This window comes from Hemiscyllium ocellatum, chromosome 2 (assembly GCF_020745735.1).
Source record: "Hemiscyllium ocellatum isolate sHemOce1 chromosome 2, sHemOce1.pat.X.cur, whole genome shotgun sequence".
In the NCBI taxonomy this organism is placed as follows: Eukaryota; Metazoa; Chordata; class Chondrichthyes; order Orectolobiformes; family Hemiscylliidae; genus Hemiscyllium; species Hemiscyllium ocellatum.
Window position 1 is genome coordinate 123,469,104 of NC_083402.1, and position 15,335 is coordinate 123,484,438.

The 15,335-nt window shown below is 40.2% G+C and overlaps 1 protein-coding gene across 1 annotated transcript; it reads left to right on the top strand.

Annotated features, from left to right (window-relative positions):
• Positions 1–1,262: 1,262 nt before the first annotated feature.
• On the top strand, positions 1,263–14,875 carry c2h5orf63 (chromosome 2 C5orf63 homolog). Its single transcript, XM_060846100.1, has 4 exons — positions 1,263–1,309; positions 9,767–9,893; positions 10,840–10,896; positions 14,553–14,875. Exons 2-4 carry the CDS (start codon positions 9,780–9,782, stop codon positions 14,730–14,732), a joined length of 351 nt encoding a protein of 116 aa, XP_060702083.1. The 5' UTR covers positions 1,263–1,309; positions 9,767–9,779; the 3' UTR covers positions 14,733–14,875.
• Positions 14,876–15,335: the final 460 nt, after the last annotated feature.

A 15,335-nucleotide genomic window follows, 5' to 3' on the forward strand; every position in this document is an offset into this window, starting at 1 on the left:
TTGTTACCTCTTCAAAAAACTCAATCAAGTTTGTGAGACATGATTTCCCACGCACAAAGCCATGTTGACTATCCTGAATCAGTCCTTGCCTTTCCAAATACACGTACATCCTGGCCCTCAGGATTCCCTCCAACAACTTGCCCATCACTGAGGTCAGGTTCACCGGTCTCTAGTTCCCTGTCTTGTCTTTACCACCCTTCTTAAATAGTGACACATTTGCCAACCTCCAGTCGTCCTGCACCTCACCTGTGACTATCGATGACACAACTATCTCAGAAGGCCCAGCAATCACTTCTCTAGTTTCCCACAGAGTTCTCGGGCACACCTGATCAGGTCCTGGGGATTTATCCACCTTTAACCGTTTCAAGACATCTAGCACTTTCTCCTCTGTAATCTGGACATTTTGCAAGATGTCACCATCTATTTCCCTACAGTCTATATGTTCCATGTCCTTTTCCACAGTAAATACTGATGCAAAATATTCATTTAGTATCTCCCCCATTTTCTGTGGCTCCACACAAAGGCCACAATTTCAAGAAGTTTTACAATTCCCCTGTACAGTAAAATTAAATCTCATTCTAATGGAAGTCCCACATTTGAAGTGAAGCATTTCAGATCATAGTTGAAAATGTGTTGCTGGTTAAAGCACAACAGGTTAGGCAGCATCCAAGGAATAGGAAATTCGATGTTTCGGGCATAAGCCCTTCATCAGGAAGGCTTATGCCCGAAACATCGAATTTCCTATTCCTTGGATGCTGCCTAAACTGCTGTGCTTTAACTAGCAACACATTTTCAACTGTGATCTCCAGCATCTGCAGACCTCATTTTTTACCCGAACATTTCAGATCATAACTCATTTCTACAAATTTAATGACATTGTTACAGCACAGAAGACGACAGTTTGGTACATCATGTCTGTAACAACAGCAACTCGCTTCATCCCACTTCTGAGTTTCCCTTCTCCACATAATCCGGCAAAACAATAGCATTTTTGACATATCCTCTGAATTACCAACGTTGGTACAAGTATAAACAATACATGTTCGGAAGTAAGTTAAATGTAACATAGGTAATAATACTGCCTGAATTTGAATTATCTCAGGTGCAAATTATTTACTCTCCGGTTTTGAAATCCGAAACGAAAATTACACTACAATGCAAGTTTTTACAATTTGTAAGCTACATTAAAAACAATGAGCACACAGTAACAAGTACACAGAGCGAGACAATGTCACGTGGTTTATAGTCACATGGTCGAATGTCACGTGATCGAACCCAAAAGAATACTTCAATTGGTAACCTGCAATAAGTAAGATTCATTTCACTATTAGAAACGTAATTTGTTGCAGTACAGTAATTATGCCAAAACTTAAACAGGAGTTCGCTTTGCATTTACAAAGTTAATATTTTTTTTAAAAATGCTGAAAGTTCGATGCAGTTTAAGCCAAGTGGGGGTGGGAGAAAGCAGGACTCAATAGCATTGGCTCCCCACACGTTTTTGCTACATTTTCATTTAGCTGCATTTTAAATAATGTAGAGAAAAATTCTGGATGATAAAATTCAGCTTAAGATCTTTGACTAACAGTAAGCCGCCAATGTACACGCTTGCATGCAACTGAATGTCCACATATTTTAAAAGAGAAAAAAAGCGTTCACATTAAAGAAAACGACAAAGACGGGTTGTTTTCCCACTGTGTGTGTGTGTGAGAAATTGTCTGTAGATGATTGAGAGATCCAGGGACATGGGCGGATTGGTAGGGAACGTGAACATGCCCCGGAGTGGGTCCTTACTCTGTGGTTGCAGTCAGGCGATTGAGATTTAAATAACTGTTCAGTGAAGAGTCTTTAAGAGCAACCCGAAATTAGAAATGTCATCTTCGAGGTAATATCCAATAGGAACAATCAAATCTGAACTTAAAAACCTAGCATTTTCTTTTATCTGTGCATAATAGTAGTAAAGATAAGATTGTTTCTGCTTTACTAAGCATGATATTTAGAATGATAAGATCACTGTTGTCTAAACTGCAGATGTTGGCCATTTCCACGTTATCTATGCCCCAGCAACAGATGTATCCTTTTTCCTTCTGCTTGATATTTTCCCTCATTACTCCTATGTTCCTGTTGCTAAGCCTAAATTAATACCGTTTTGATGTTAGAATAGAATAACAATTTATTGACGTGTATTTTTACAAAAAAAATACAGTGAAATGTTTTTTTAATTGGCCACAACATGGCGCTTGAATTAATGTCAGAAGTCATAAATAGGTTTAGGGTACAATGGAAAACTGGGCAGAAGCTGCCACACAGGGCTAGGCTGAGACTGTCACATTAGGCCAAGACAACACTTCCACACATGGCAAATTGAGACCTCTATGCAGGAACAAGACTACTATCCCAAGCCAAGACTGCCTCACCGGGAGGCCGTCCTGCCAGGCACCAAACCTATACTGTCATTCTGTGCCATTGGAAGCCACCTTGTTGTTGGGCCAGGTGTGGGAGAACACTCCTTCCACTGAAATTGTGAAAAAGAAGGTAAAATACAATAATAAATGGAAACATGAGAAAAAAGCATTGATAAAAAGAAGTAAAATGGAAATAGAAAGACTTACATTTGCCATATATTGCACTTTCATGACCAAATTGCTAATGAAGTACATTTCATTTGTAGTCACTATCAGTTTGTGCATAGTAATATCCCACAAACACCAATGTGATCATGACCAGGAATTCTGTTTTAATGAATTTTACTTACTCTCTCATTGGATGTGGGTGGCACTGACTGGGCCATCACTTTTTTTGCCAATGCAAAACAAATCAAGAGAATGTGTTGCTGAGCTGCTTTTTTGATCAGTTTCATGTTGATTGATGAATAGCTATTGACCAAAACAGGCGTGGGAACTCTCCTGTTCTTTAAAGAGTGCCATTTAATCTTTCATGTCATTTGAGAGGGCAGGGATAAATCTTATGTTAACATCCAGTCTAAACGACAACACTTCCACCTGTACAGCAATGAAGAGTATAAGCCTGTTGTCTTTGAAGATGACCTTGACTGATGCCCTCCAATTTAACAAAATCTCAACCCAGTGAATCCAGTTTGACACCTGAAATACGGACAGTTAAATCTTTTACATAATTGTTCACTTTGCTGTCAAAAAGCTCCTGCCAATAATTTTAGCAAAATGTATGTGCACAAAATAAGTTTTCTGCCTTGAATCTATGTAGACTATTTTCGCTGAAGTCTTACAATTAGATGGTTGTTATGTTTGGAACTGTGGCTTTAACTTAAAGTGAAGGAGGTCATAAGACCTGACAGCAAGCCCGAGTTGGTTGATTGTTAGTGATGGAAGTGGAGCCCCAATCTTTTACTGGGAAAGAGGTACAAGGTGGTTACATTTGGAGACAATTACAGCAGCTTGATTGCTAAGAAAAGCTAGACTATCAATCTCCAATCGTTTTCTATTCAATTTATTCAGAGTTGTTAGTACATACCTCCAGAACCAGTGGGACTTAAACCTGAACCTCTCGACTGCGAGGTAGGGGTACTTCCCCACTGCACCACAAGCATCCTGAAAACATGAGTGTCCAAATATTCTGAAATCAACTTGTTCATATATGTTATGGCACACCTCTGAAATAGGTGGCATTTGAATCTGGACCTCTGGCTGCAGGTCCATTGTTCCTTGAAATCTGCATCACAGATAGACAGATTGCAAATGTAGAGGGAATTGTTTAGCATGCTTGCCTTCATTGGTCACAGCATTGAGTACAGGAGTTGGGATGTCACGTTCCAGGTGTACAAGACTTTGGCAAGGCCACATTTGGAGAACTGCATACAGTTCTCCCTTCTATAGGAAAAATATTATTAAAGAAGAGTTACAGGCATGCTACTGCAATGGGAAGGTTTAAGTTATAAGAAGAGGCTGGATAGGCTGGGACTATTTTCTCTGCAGCGTAGGAGGTGACCTTATAGAGATTTACAAAGTCACGAGGGGCATAGATAAGTTGAATAGCCAAGATCTTTTCCCCAGGATAGGGGAGTCCGAAACTAGAGGGCATAGGTTTAAGGTGAGAGGGGAAAAGATTTAAAAGGGATCTGAGGGGCAACTTTTTCCACACGGAGCGGGGTGCATTTCTGGAACAAGCTGCCAGAGGAAGTGATAAAGGTGGGTACAGTTGTAACACTTAGAAGACATTTGGACAGGTACACGGATAAGAAAACTTTGAGAGGAATTTAGACCAAACAAAGGCAACTGGACGAGTCCAGTTTAGGAAACTTGGTCGGCATAGACAAGTTGGACCGAAGGTCTGTTACCATGCTGTATGACTGTGCACTTAAGAAGCCTAACACCATCCAGAACAAAGCAGCCTGGTTAATTGGCACCACATCCACAAACATCCACTCTCTCCACCACTGATGCTCAATTGCAGCAGTGTACATTATCTACAAGTCGCACTTCTAAAATTTGTCAGAGATCCTTAGAGAGCATCTTCCAATTGTACAACTACTTCAGTTTAGAAGAAGGAAAACAGATACATGGGCGGCACGGTGGCACAGTGGTTAGCACTGCTGCCTCACAGCGCCTGAGACCCGGGTTCAATTCCCGACTCAGGCGACTGACTGTGTGGAGTTTGCACGTTCTCCCCGTGTCTGCGTGGGTTTCCTCCGGGTGCTCCGGTTTCCTCCCACAGTCCAAAGATGTGCGGGTCAGGTGAATTGGCCATGCTAAATTGCCCGTAGTGTTAGGTAAGGGGTAAATGTAGGGGTATGGGTGGGTTGCGCTTCGGCGGGTCGGTGTGGACTTGTTGGGCCGAAGGGCCTGTTTCCACACTGTAAGTAATCTAATCTAATCTAACCCTACCACTTGCAGTTCCCCTCCAAGCCACTCAGCATTCTGACTTGGAAATGTATAACCATTTATTTACTGCCACTGGTTCAAAATCCTGGAATTTCCTTCCCAGCAGCATTGTGGGTCTACCTACAATATATGGAATGCAGCGATTGAAGAAGGTAGCTCACCATCACCTTCTCAAGGGCAACTAGGGATGGGCAATAAATGCTGGCCAGCCAGTGATGTTCAAGTCCCACAGAAAAAAATGTGAAGTTGCAATGTGACAGCTAGCTTCACCTGTCTGTCAGGACTGGGGAGAGATTAATTGTCATTCTATTGCATATGCACTTCTCGAGATTAATGTTCCCACTAAGAGAAGAGAAAAAAGATTAGTAAAAACAATTGGAGGCACATTACAATCAAAAGTTGGAGACATACTTTAACGTGGAATAAAGAAATAGCAGAAGAACTGAACAGATACTTTGGTTCTATCTTCACAAAATAAGGTACAAATAATCTTCCAAAAATGTTGGGGAACCAAAGAATTGAAGGAGATCCGTATTAGTGAAAAAAATCATACTGGGACATTAAAGGGATTAAAGGCTGACAAATCAGAGGGCCTGATAATCTACATTCCATAATCCTAATGAAGTGGTAAATGGAACCCCATGATTTCAAGAGGGAGGGAGAGAATTATAGGCCAGTTAGCCAAACTTCTGTCATAGGGAAAATGTCTTTTGTAAGACACAATAACAGAACATTTAGAAAGCATTTATGAGATTGGATAAGACAAATGAAGGCAAATAATGCTTAACAAATCTACTGGAGATTTGTGAGGATGAACCCAGTAGAATGGAGGGGAATGTCGATTAGGACCACTTTTGAGATTCTTTGTGAGAGGTTTGTGGGCAAAGTTAAAGCACATGGGATAAGGGTTAATATATAAACATTGATTGAAAATTATTTGTCAGCTAGGAAACAAAGTGGGAATAAATGGTTTTTTTCTGAGTGGTAAGCATTGACTAGAAGTGTAGTGCAAGGATCAGTGCTTAGGGCCCAGCTATTCATGGTATATATAAATGAACTAGATGAGGAAACTAAATGAACCAAATCAAAGTTTGTTTATTGATAAACCTCCAAGGTTTTGAGAGTTGTGAGGAAAATGCCAGGAGGCTTCAAGGAAATTTAGACAAGTTGAATGAGTGGGCAAACACAAGGCAGATGCAGTACAACATTTCTAAATACAGAGGAACCTCGATTATCCGGCACTCAATTATCCAAATTTCGGATTATCCGGCAAGATCACAAGGTCCCAACGCTTGGCTAAACTGTTTTATCCGAACATTCGATTATCTGAACAGAATACTCCCTGCCCGTGTCGTTTGGATAATTGAGGTTCCTCTGTATTCACGTTAGTGTGAAGATCGAAAGGAAGAGTATTGTTTAAATGATGATATGTCAGAAAATGTAAAGGGATTTTAGTGTCCTTGTCCATCAGTTGATGAAAGTAGACAGACAGGCGCAGCAATGATATGTTGGCCTTCATTACAAGAAGATTTGAGTTCAGAAATAGAAATGTTTTACTGCCATTACATGGGGCCTTGGTGAGACCACACCTGGTGTATTCTGTACAATTTGGATTCCCTACCTAAAAGAGGATACACTTGCCTTAGAGTGAGTACAACAGAGATTCAGGAGGCTGATACCAAGGATCCAGGACTGTCAAATGGGGGGAGATTGCTTCACAAGAGTACTCACAAAAGTGAGAAAAATGAAAGGGGATCCGATTGAAGCGTACAAATTCTAACAGGGCTGGACAGACTAGGTGGAAGCGGTTTATTTCCACTGTTTGTGGAGTCCAGAACCAAGCGTCACAATCTTAGGGTATGGAATAGATCATTTAGGACTGAGATGCAGAAATATTTCACGATCGCCGTGGAGAGCTATTTATTTTCTGAAATTGTTGGCACACAGAGAGATCTGTGTAACATAAGCAAAGTTTAGAGGGAATATAGCTCAAGGTAATGTTTACAAGACCTGAGGCGAGAGTGTATCCCATGGCAATGCCATCCATTGGTTTGGTTGTAACTGAACTCAAATCACTCTCTTGGATTGAGATTATGCAGTTAATCTGAGCCCTTTCCAGGGAAGAGAGACAGAATAACATTGTATTAACAATTATCACACCATTAAAAGGATACTTATGCTGTTAATTACCAGCTGTCACTTTCTGCAGCAAGTTTAATGGGCAATTAATTTGCAATTCCAGTTAATTCTTAAAATAATGGAAAGGCTGAGGGTGAGACATTGCTTGTGAGAAGCAATTTGAGGAGTGAATTAAATCAATGCTAAGTTCTAGATTCATGACTCTATGTGTCCCTTCACCCCCTGAAATCATTGTTGTAATAAGAGCAGACTGTATTATTAACAGTGTGCAATGTTCCAGCCCATTGTCTTTAGATGTGTAATGCCTTATTCATATTTTTAAAATAATCTTTGAGTAAATTCAAATTTGTAATTGATAATGGAAAGATTTCATATTTGAAGACTTTTCCGATAACAAAAGACCAGAAGTACTATTGACCAGACACTATCTTTGTTGGTAACTTGCATTTTAAACAAGAAAACAAAACATTCCATTTTCTTTTAACAAAACAGAAACCATATTTCAGATATTTTTGTACATTCTTTTAAGTAGCCACTCAATTGTCCTGAACCAGTCCAAGGAGAATTTTTGATCCCTCTGGTCTCAATCTGTGAACATGCAATTTCTGATAGCGTTTTACGTAATGTTTGTTGCCCCTAGAGATTCTTCGACTAGCATAAGTTAGGTGAATCTTCGAATATCATTTTAACTTCTCATGTATTTAGTCTTTGGCCCAATGACACTGAGGGACCAGTGATACATTTCCAAGTCAGGGTAGGTAGTAGCTTGGAGGGGAACTTGCAGGTGGTGGCTTTCCGTGTACCTTGCTGGCCTTGCCCTTCTAGGTCACAGCAGTTGTGGATTTGGAAGGTGCTGTCTAAAGATCTTTGGTGAACTCCTACAGTACATTTTGCAGGTGGTACACACTGCTCCTATTGATGATTGGTTGGAGGGAGCGGATATTTGGGGTATTGTGCCAGTCAAATGGATTGCTTTGCCCAGGATGGTGTCAAGCTTCTCGAGTGTTGTTGGAGCTGCAGTCATCCAAGCATGTGAGAGATTTTCTATCACACTCTTGCTTGAACCTTGTAGATGTTGGACAGATTTTCTGGAGTCAGGAAATTATTGTCTGTGGGATTCCTAGCCTCTGATTTGTTCTTGTAGCCACTATAATTATAAGGCAAGTCCAACTGGAGTTTCTGTCAGGATATTGATAGTGGGAAAATTCAGTGATGGTAACATCATTGAAAGGGGTGGTGTTTAAAATTGTCTCTTACTGAAGATGATCATTGCCTAGCATTTGAGGGGAATGACTGTTACTTGCTACTTTTCAGTCCAAGCTTGGACATTGTCCAGCTCTTGTTGGATTTGAAAATGAATGGCTTCAGTTTCTGCAAAGGTGTGATTGATGCTGAACGTTGTGCAATCATTAGCGAACATACCCACTTCTGTCCTTTTGATGGAGGAAAGGTAATTGATTAAGCAGCTGAAAGTGGTTGGGCCGAGGACACTGCTCTGAGGAGCTCCACAACAGGCTGCTACCCGTAAAGCCAAAACATGTTGTGCTTACAGCACAAATGAGCAAAATGATGAGAGTTTTGGCATCATTGTAAAGCCAGCTATTTAAGATGTAGATCCAATGACTGATGGACTGTATCAAACAACATGGCCTGCAGTCAACCAACTCGTGCTTGCAAGTTCAGAATACTCTGTCCACCATTAGATGTGATTCTGTTATTGGTCAACATTGGTCTACTAAGAATTACACCAGAAACCAATTGACAATCATCAGTCAGACTCTCAATGTGATGCAGTTGTTCATCATAAAAGCTACATATATTAACATGTGCGCTGTTTTAACTATTTTACGTAGGCAAAAGAAATTTGTATGTACACTGCACCATTTTCATTGAAAGAAAGGGGTCACGGAGAATGCTAATCTCTGACAGATTCCCATGAGAGGACCCTGAACAATTACAGCCTGGTCTGAGAATTAAGATTGACAGTTAGTGCTTCTATGCCAATGATAGCCAACCATCAGCACCCTCTTGTCTTGCTGTGAGAAATGGGACACTAATTTATATGTCCGATTCATGTATCCTAGACCAATGAGTGCAACATGAAAAGCTTCTAGGTCCTGAAGAAGGGTTATACCTGAAACATTGACTTTTCCACCTCCTGATGCTGCCTGGCTTGCTGTGTTCTTCCAGCCTCCTAGTTGTCTGCTTTGGATTCCAGCATCTGCGTTTTTTTTGTCTCTTTCTGTTTAGTAATGTTCTGTTCTCAAAGTATTCATTTGTAGATTCACAAAATGCCACATTCTTTCTTTTCCATTGTCTTTTATTTAATCGATTTGTTAATCAGTTTTCTCCCTTTGTCTCTCCTGTAATTGATTTGACTAAATCTGCAGATGTCCTCCCTCACTCTGTTGTTTTCTTTCTCAATCCTTAAATTGCATTGGTTAAGGTGATATACTATTGGTCCTGAACATTTATTAGTCTATGAGATATTCTGTCATCCTTTCAATGCCCCCATTGGCTAACACTTCCAGCATCTTACAGTACAAAGCATACCAAGTTGAAGACAATGGGATAAAGTCCATCTAATGGAGCATGCCATGAGACAAATGGGTCATTTAGATTTTTAAAAATACAGCAGAACCAGTACCTTGCACAACATATGAGAATTATTATCTTATAGCAACATGTTAACTTAGAGGATAAAATTAGTGAAACATCTTATGTGCATTGATTGATCAATAACAATCTAATGAGATTTTGACTTGTTTCAGTAGCATTGGAGCAATGCATTTACTTCACTATACAAAACTTGGTCAAGCATCAAAATTTGCGTCGGAAATGTTATTAAGAATGTCTACACTCAGGAAGGATCCGCCAATTTTAACACTGTTTACCAAGGTACAGTACAAGTTGACATACTACTTAAAATCATATGTCCATTGTGCATATGCCAGTTCTTCAATTAGTTCCACCTCCTAACAATTTAGCTGTATAATAGATAAAAGACACAATTTCAGTCTTCCACTAAAGGTTTAAACAATAGTGCATGACTGGAATTGGACTTTCAAATATTTTTAATAAACATTGCAAACCTTTTGAACTATGCTTTCCTACCCTGACTGGCTGTTAAAACATCCTTGTAAAGTATATAACCTGCTCTGGGACAAGTTGAAAGCATTATTTTTACTATGTTCTGGTGAGGTAAAAACAGCTTCCCTTTTAAGTTTAATTTGCAGTAATTTGCCTACAGTGAGAGAACTATATTTTACAATCATAGGTGATAACTGCCCAAAATGAAATAATATTCTTATGAACTTGGTTGTAAATTAAAAACGAAGATTTTTTTTTACTTTAGTTACCATATCATTTAAGCAAAGCTATAAAGGTTCAGTTGAACTCCACCATTTACATATTGTTCTCAGTAGTTGCAGTAAGTAATAGAGTCGAAGGATGTGGTGTTGGAAAAGCACAGCCGGTCAGGCAGCATCCAAGGAGCAGGAGAATTGACGTTTCGAGCATAAGCCCTTCATCAGGAATGAGGCTCATGATGCTGAGGAGCTTGTGCTCGAAACATCGATTCTCCTGCTCTTCAGATGCTGCCTGACTGGCTCTGCTTCTCCAGCACCACACACTTCGACTCTGATCTCCAGCATCTGCAGTCCTCACTCTCTCCAATAAGTAATGAAAATCCTTGTTTAAGAATCATTTGGCACATGTTATGTGCATTTTGTTTTGGGGAAGTTAAAAGTGCAAATAATTTAATTGCATTACATATAGTGCACATCCTATTTGTACAAACTTATGGATAATCATTAACCAACAGATTATGTTTTTGTATCCTTAGGATGCGTGCATACTTTGTGAAGAAGCCAAGGAGGCATTGATCCCTTATAAGCATAGGGTATGAAATTAACCATAGTAAATAACCAACTTACAAAATTAAGTCAGGTCCTCAATAATATATTACTCACAATATTCATCACTTTGTGAGGTTTGCTTTATATAGTTGTTAATAAATTGCTTGAAAGTACAGATTTTGAATATTGATGTAAAGGAAGATGTGATGCTGAAGCTCACTTTACATACATTTGTTTTTGACCTAAAGTACTCCATTTCAAACAATCACACCAATTTATATTGAATGGGAAAAGGATTAGTTACAAATTGACTTTGGTCAAGGTCATGGGCAAAGCAATGTGGAAATGTAAGCTGTTCTTGTCCAGAATTAGGAAAGTTAATCAGTTTTGCTTCCAAATTCCATCCTTCTGTCAGCTTTGCCTGGTTCATCTCTGATGCTTCCCTTCCCTTCCTTAACTTCACTGTTTCCACTTCTAATGATAATCTGTCCACAATATTCACTACAAACCCATTGATCTCATGATTAACTCGGCTACACTCCCTCACAGTCTGGTTCCTGCAAGGATTCCTTTCCATTTTCCCAGTTTCTTTGTGTTCATCATATCTATTCTGATAGTGCATCCTCCACTGGGCTGCGTCCAAACATGACCTCTATTTTTCTCAACCGAGGATTCCCCCATATGCTTGACAGGGTCCTTAACTGTGTCTGACCCATTTCTTGCAGCTCTGCAGTTGCCCCTTTCTCTGCCAATCAGAACAATAGGATTCCCTCTGTCCTCACTTTCTATCCCACCAGATCCATATACAAACAATCATCTTCCACCATTTCTACCATCTTTAACAGGATACTGCCACAACTGTCGGTATTCTGTAGAGACATATCCCTCTACGATACTCCTTTTTCATTCCAATCTCCTCACTACCTCATGGCATCTTCCCATACAAGCGCAGATGTAGTAATGCATGCCAATTTACCTCATCACTCTTCACCTAGATGCACCTTCCAGGAGAAGCAGCATTTCACTTGCACTTTTTTCAATCTAGAGTACTGGATTTGCTAATCACAATGCACTGTTCTTAGTATGGGTGAGATCAAAAGCAAACTAAGCAATGCTTAAGGGTGCACCTCCGCTTTGTTTGTAGGAATGACTCTGACCTACCAGATACCTGCCGTTCCAATAAATCATATTTCTCTCATTCTAGCATTTCTCCTATTGGCTACAAGATTCCCATGAAGCCCTATGCAAGCTTAAAAATAACAACATTGTTTTAGCCACTATAACTCAATTTGAGTTCTACAGCATCTCAGTTCTCCTATTTCACTTCCACCAGCCGTATTAGCATGAATCTAAATGGTCCACATGCTATAGAATATTACAGCACAGTATAGGCCTTTCGGCCCTCGATGTTGCGCCGCCCTGTGAAACCAATCTGAAGCCCATCTCACCTACATTCTTCCATTCTTGTCCATATGTTCATCCAATGACCATTTAAATGCCTGTAAAGTTGGTGAGTTTACAAGTGTTGCAGGCAGTGCATTCCATGGCCCTAACACTCTCTGGGTAAAGAAACCATCTCTGATATCTGTCGTATATCTATCACTCCTCAATTTGAAGCAATGCCCCCTGCCTTGTGCTAGCCATCACCATCCTCAGAAAAAGGCTTTCACTGTCCACCTGATTTAACCCTCTGATTATCTTATATGTCTCAATTAAGTCACCTCTCAACCTCCTCTCTAACTAACACAATCTTAAGTCCCTCAACCTTTCCTCGTAAGACCTTCCCTCCTTACGAGGCAACATCCTGGTAAATCTCCTCTGAACCTTTTCCAGAGCTTCCACATCCTTCCTACAATGCAGTGACCAGAACTGCATGCAATACTCCAAGTGCAGCTGCACCAGAGTTTTGTACAGCTGCAGCATGATCTCATAGTTCCGAAACTCAATTCCTCTACTAACAAAAACTAATACACCGTATGCCTTCTTAACAGCCCTATCAACATGGGTGGCAACTTTCAGGGATCTATGTGCATGGACACTGAGAACTTTCTGCTCATCCACACCACTAAGTACTCTGTATTCCTGTTACTCCTTCCAAAGTGAATCACCTCACACTTTTCTGCATTAAAATCCATTTGCTGCCTGTTAGTCCAGCTCTGCAGCTTATCTATGTCCCTCTGTGACCTACATCATCCTTCGGCACTATCCACAACTGTACCATCTGCAAATTTACTAACCCATCCTTCTACGTCCTCATCCAGTTTGTTTATAAAAATGACAAACAGCAGTGAACCCACAACAGATCCTTGAGGTATATCACGAGTAACTGAACTCCAGAATGAACATTTCCCATCAACCACCACCCTCTGTCTTCTTTCAGCTTGCCAATTCACCAGGTTTGTGAGGCACGACCTACCCTTCACAAAACAATGTTGACTATCCCTAATCAACTTATTCCTTTCTAGATAGTTATAATTCCTATCTCTTATAACGTTTTTCAACACTTTGCCCACAACCGAAATAAGGCTCAGTGGTCTATAATTACCAGGGTTGGCTCTACTGCCCTTCTTGAATAAAGGAACAACATTTGCTACCTCCACATTTGGGCGGCACGGTGGCACAGTGGTTAGCACTGCTGCCTCACAGCGCCTGAAGACCCGGGTTCAATTCCCGACTCAGGCGACTGACTGTGTGGAGTTTGCACGTTCTCCCCGTGTCTGCGTGGGTTTCCTCCGGGTGCTCCGGTTTCCTCCCACAGTCCAAAGATGTGCGGGTCAGGTGAATTGGCCATGCTAAATTGCCCGTAGTGTTAGGTAAGGGGTAATGTAGGGGTATGGGTGGGTTTCGCTTCGGCGGGTCGGTGTGGACTTGTTGGGCCGAAGGGCCTGTTTCCACACTGTAAGTCTAATCTAATCAGTCTTCTGGTACTATTCCTGTAGAAAATGACGACAAAGATCAAAGCCAAAGGCTTGTCAATCTCCTCCCTGACTTTCCAGAAAATCCTAGGATAAATCCCATCTGGCCCAGGGGATTTATTTATTTTCACACTTTCCAGAATTTCTAACATCTCCTTGTGAACCTCAATTCCGTCTGGTCTAGTAATCTGTTTTTCAGTATTCTCCACAGTGTTTTTCTATGAAGCCCTGAAGTAAAGAGAACAGTATTTTTCATGGTATATCAGATCTAATCTTAAAGCAGTGTCCCCCTTTTCTGAACCACACACACCCAATCCCTCCACAAACAGATTTCTCTCTGAACTTCATTACTCTTTCCATCACCTTAAACACCTCACTCCTTAAATACGTTTAATAGAGGACACTTGTGATGCAGTGTAGTGTCCATGCCTGTAGACCAGAAGGTCCAGGTTCAGTTCATCTGCCCCTTTCTCTGCCAGAGGTCCGAGACAATATGCTTGGACAGGATAATTCAAAAACACTTGAAAATAAAATCTTTATTCAATGGAATGATACCTGTCCTCATAATATAACCCTTGATTACTAACGACACAGAATTTTACATCATGGGAACTGGCAGTTTGGTCAAATGGTCTGTGCTAGTGCTTATGCTCCATACCAACCACTTCCCACCTTAGTTCATTTCATTTTACCATGACCCCTCCTTCTAATCCTTCCCTATATTTTAGTAGTTGCTCCTTTAATTACATTTCACATAATGAGTGTAAATGTCTTTTCATTCACAGTTCACCCTACAGGAGGTAGACATTACTCTTCCAGAAAATTCCATCTGGTTCGAGAGGTACAAGTATGATATTCCAGTTTTTCATCTGAACGGGCAATTTCTGATGATGCACCAGGTTAACTTTAAAATCCTCGAGAAAAGGCTGGCTAAACTGGAACAGGAATTGAACCAAAGGACTTGAGGTTATGAAGTGCAGCTTGAAACAAGAAAATGTATCCGCTTCTCCATTGGTATTAAGACCAAGTTCTTTTAAACAGTAGCTGGTTGAAATGCGAATACTTTATAGTTATTTTGTTTCAAATACTACTGGTAAAAATAAATAACTTGAAGGTTATTAAATGCTTAATGTAACAGTTTCAAAAGAAACACAATTGACTTTGTTGCAAAAGCATTGTGCCATTTCCAAACTTGCTTTGTGTACACAAGTTTGATATTCTAACTTTCTACAGCTTTTCAATTTTTCAAACTATTTCCAAAATATTAATTTGTTTATTTATGCATAATGAGCAAAACAGTACACAAGGATGGGAGGATTTTTAATCCGTAAAACCTCTTCATCCGTTCAGTTAGGTCAGTAATTCTGTACTAGGATTCCTTTTGCCTCCTTTTTGTATATCCTCACTTGACAGTGTTCTGTCAATTTCAAATGAAGGTAAAATGCTGTAGATACTGAGATCAGAATTCCTGAGGAAAAGGAAGAGTCATACTGGACTTGAAATGTTTACTCTGTTTATGTTTGTGTTCCTTCCTCTCCCGATGTCCCCACCAGTACCCTTCCACTGAC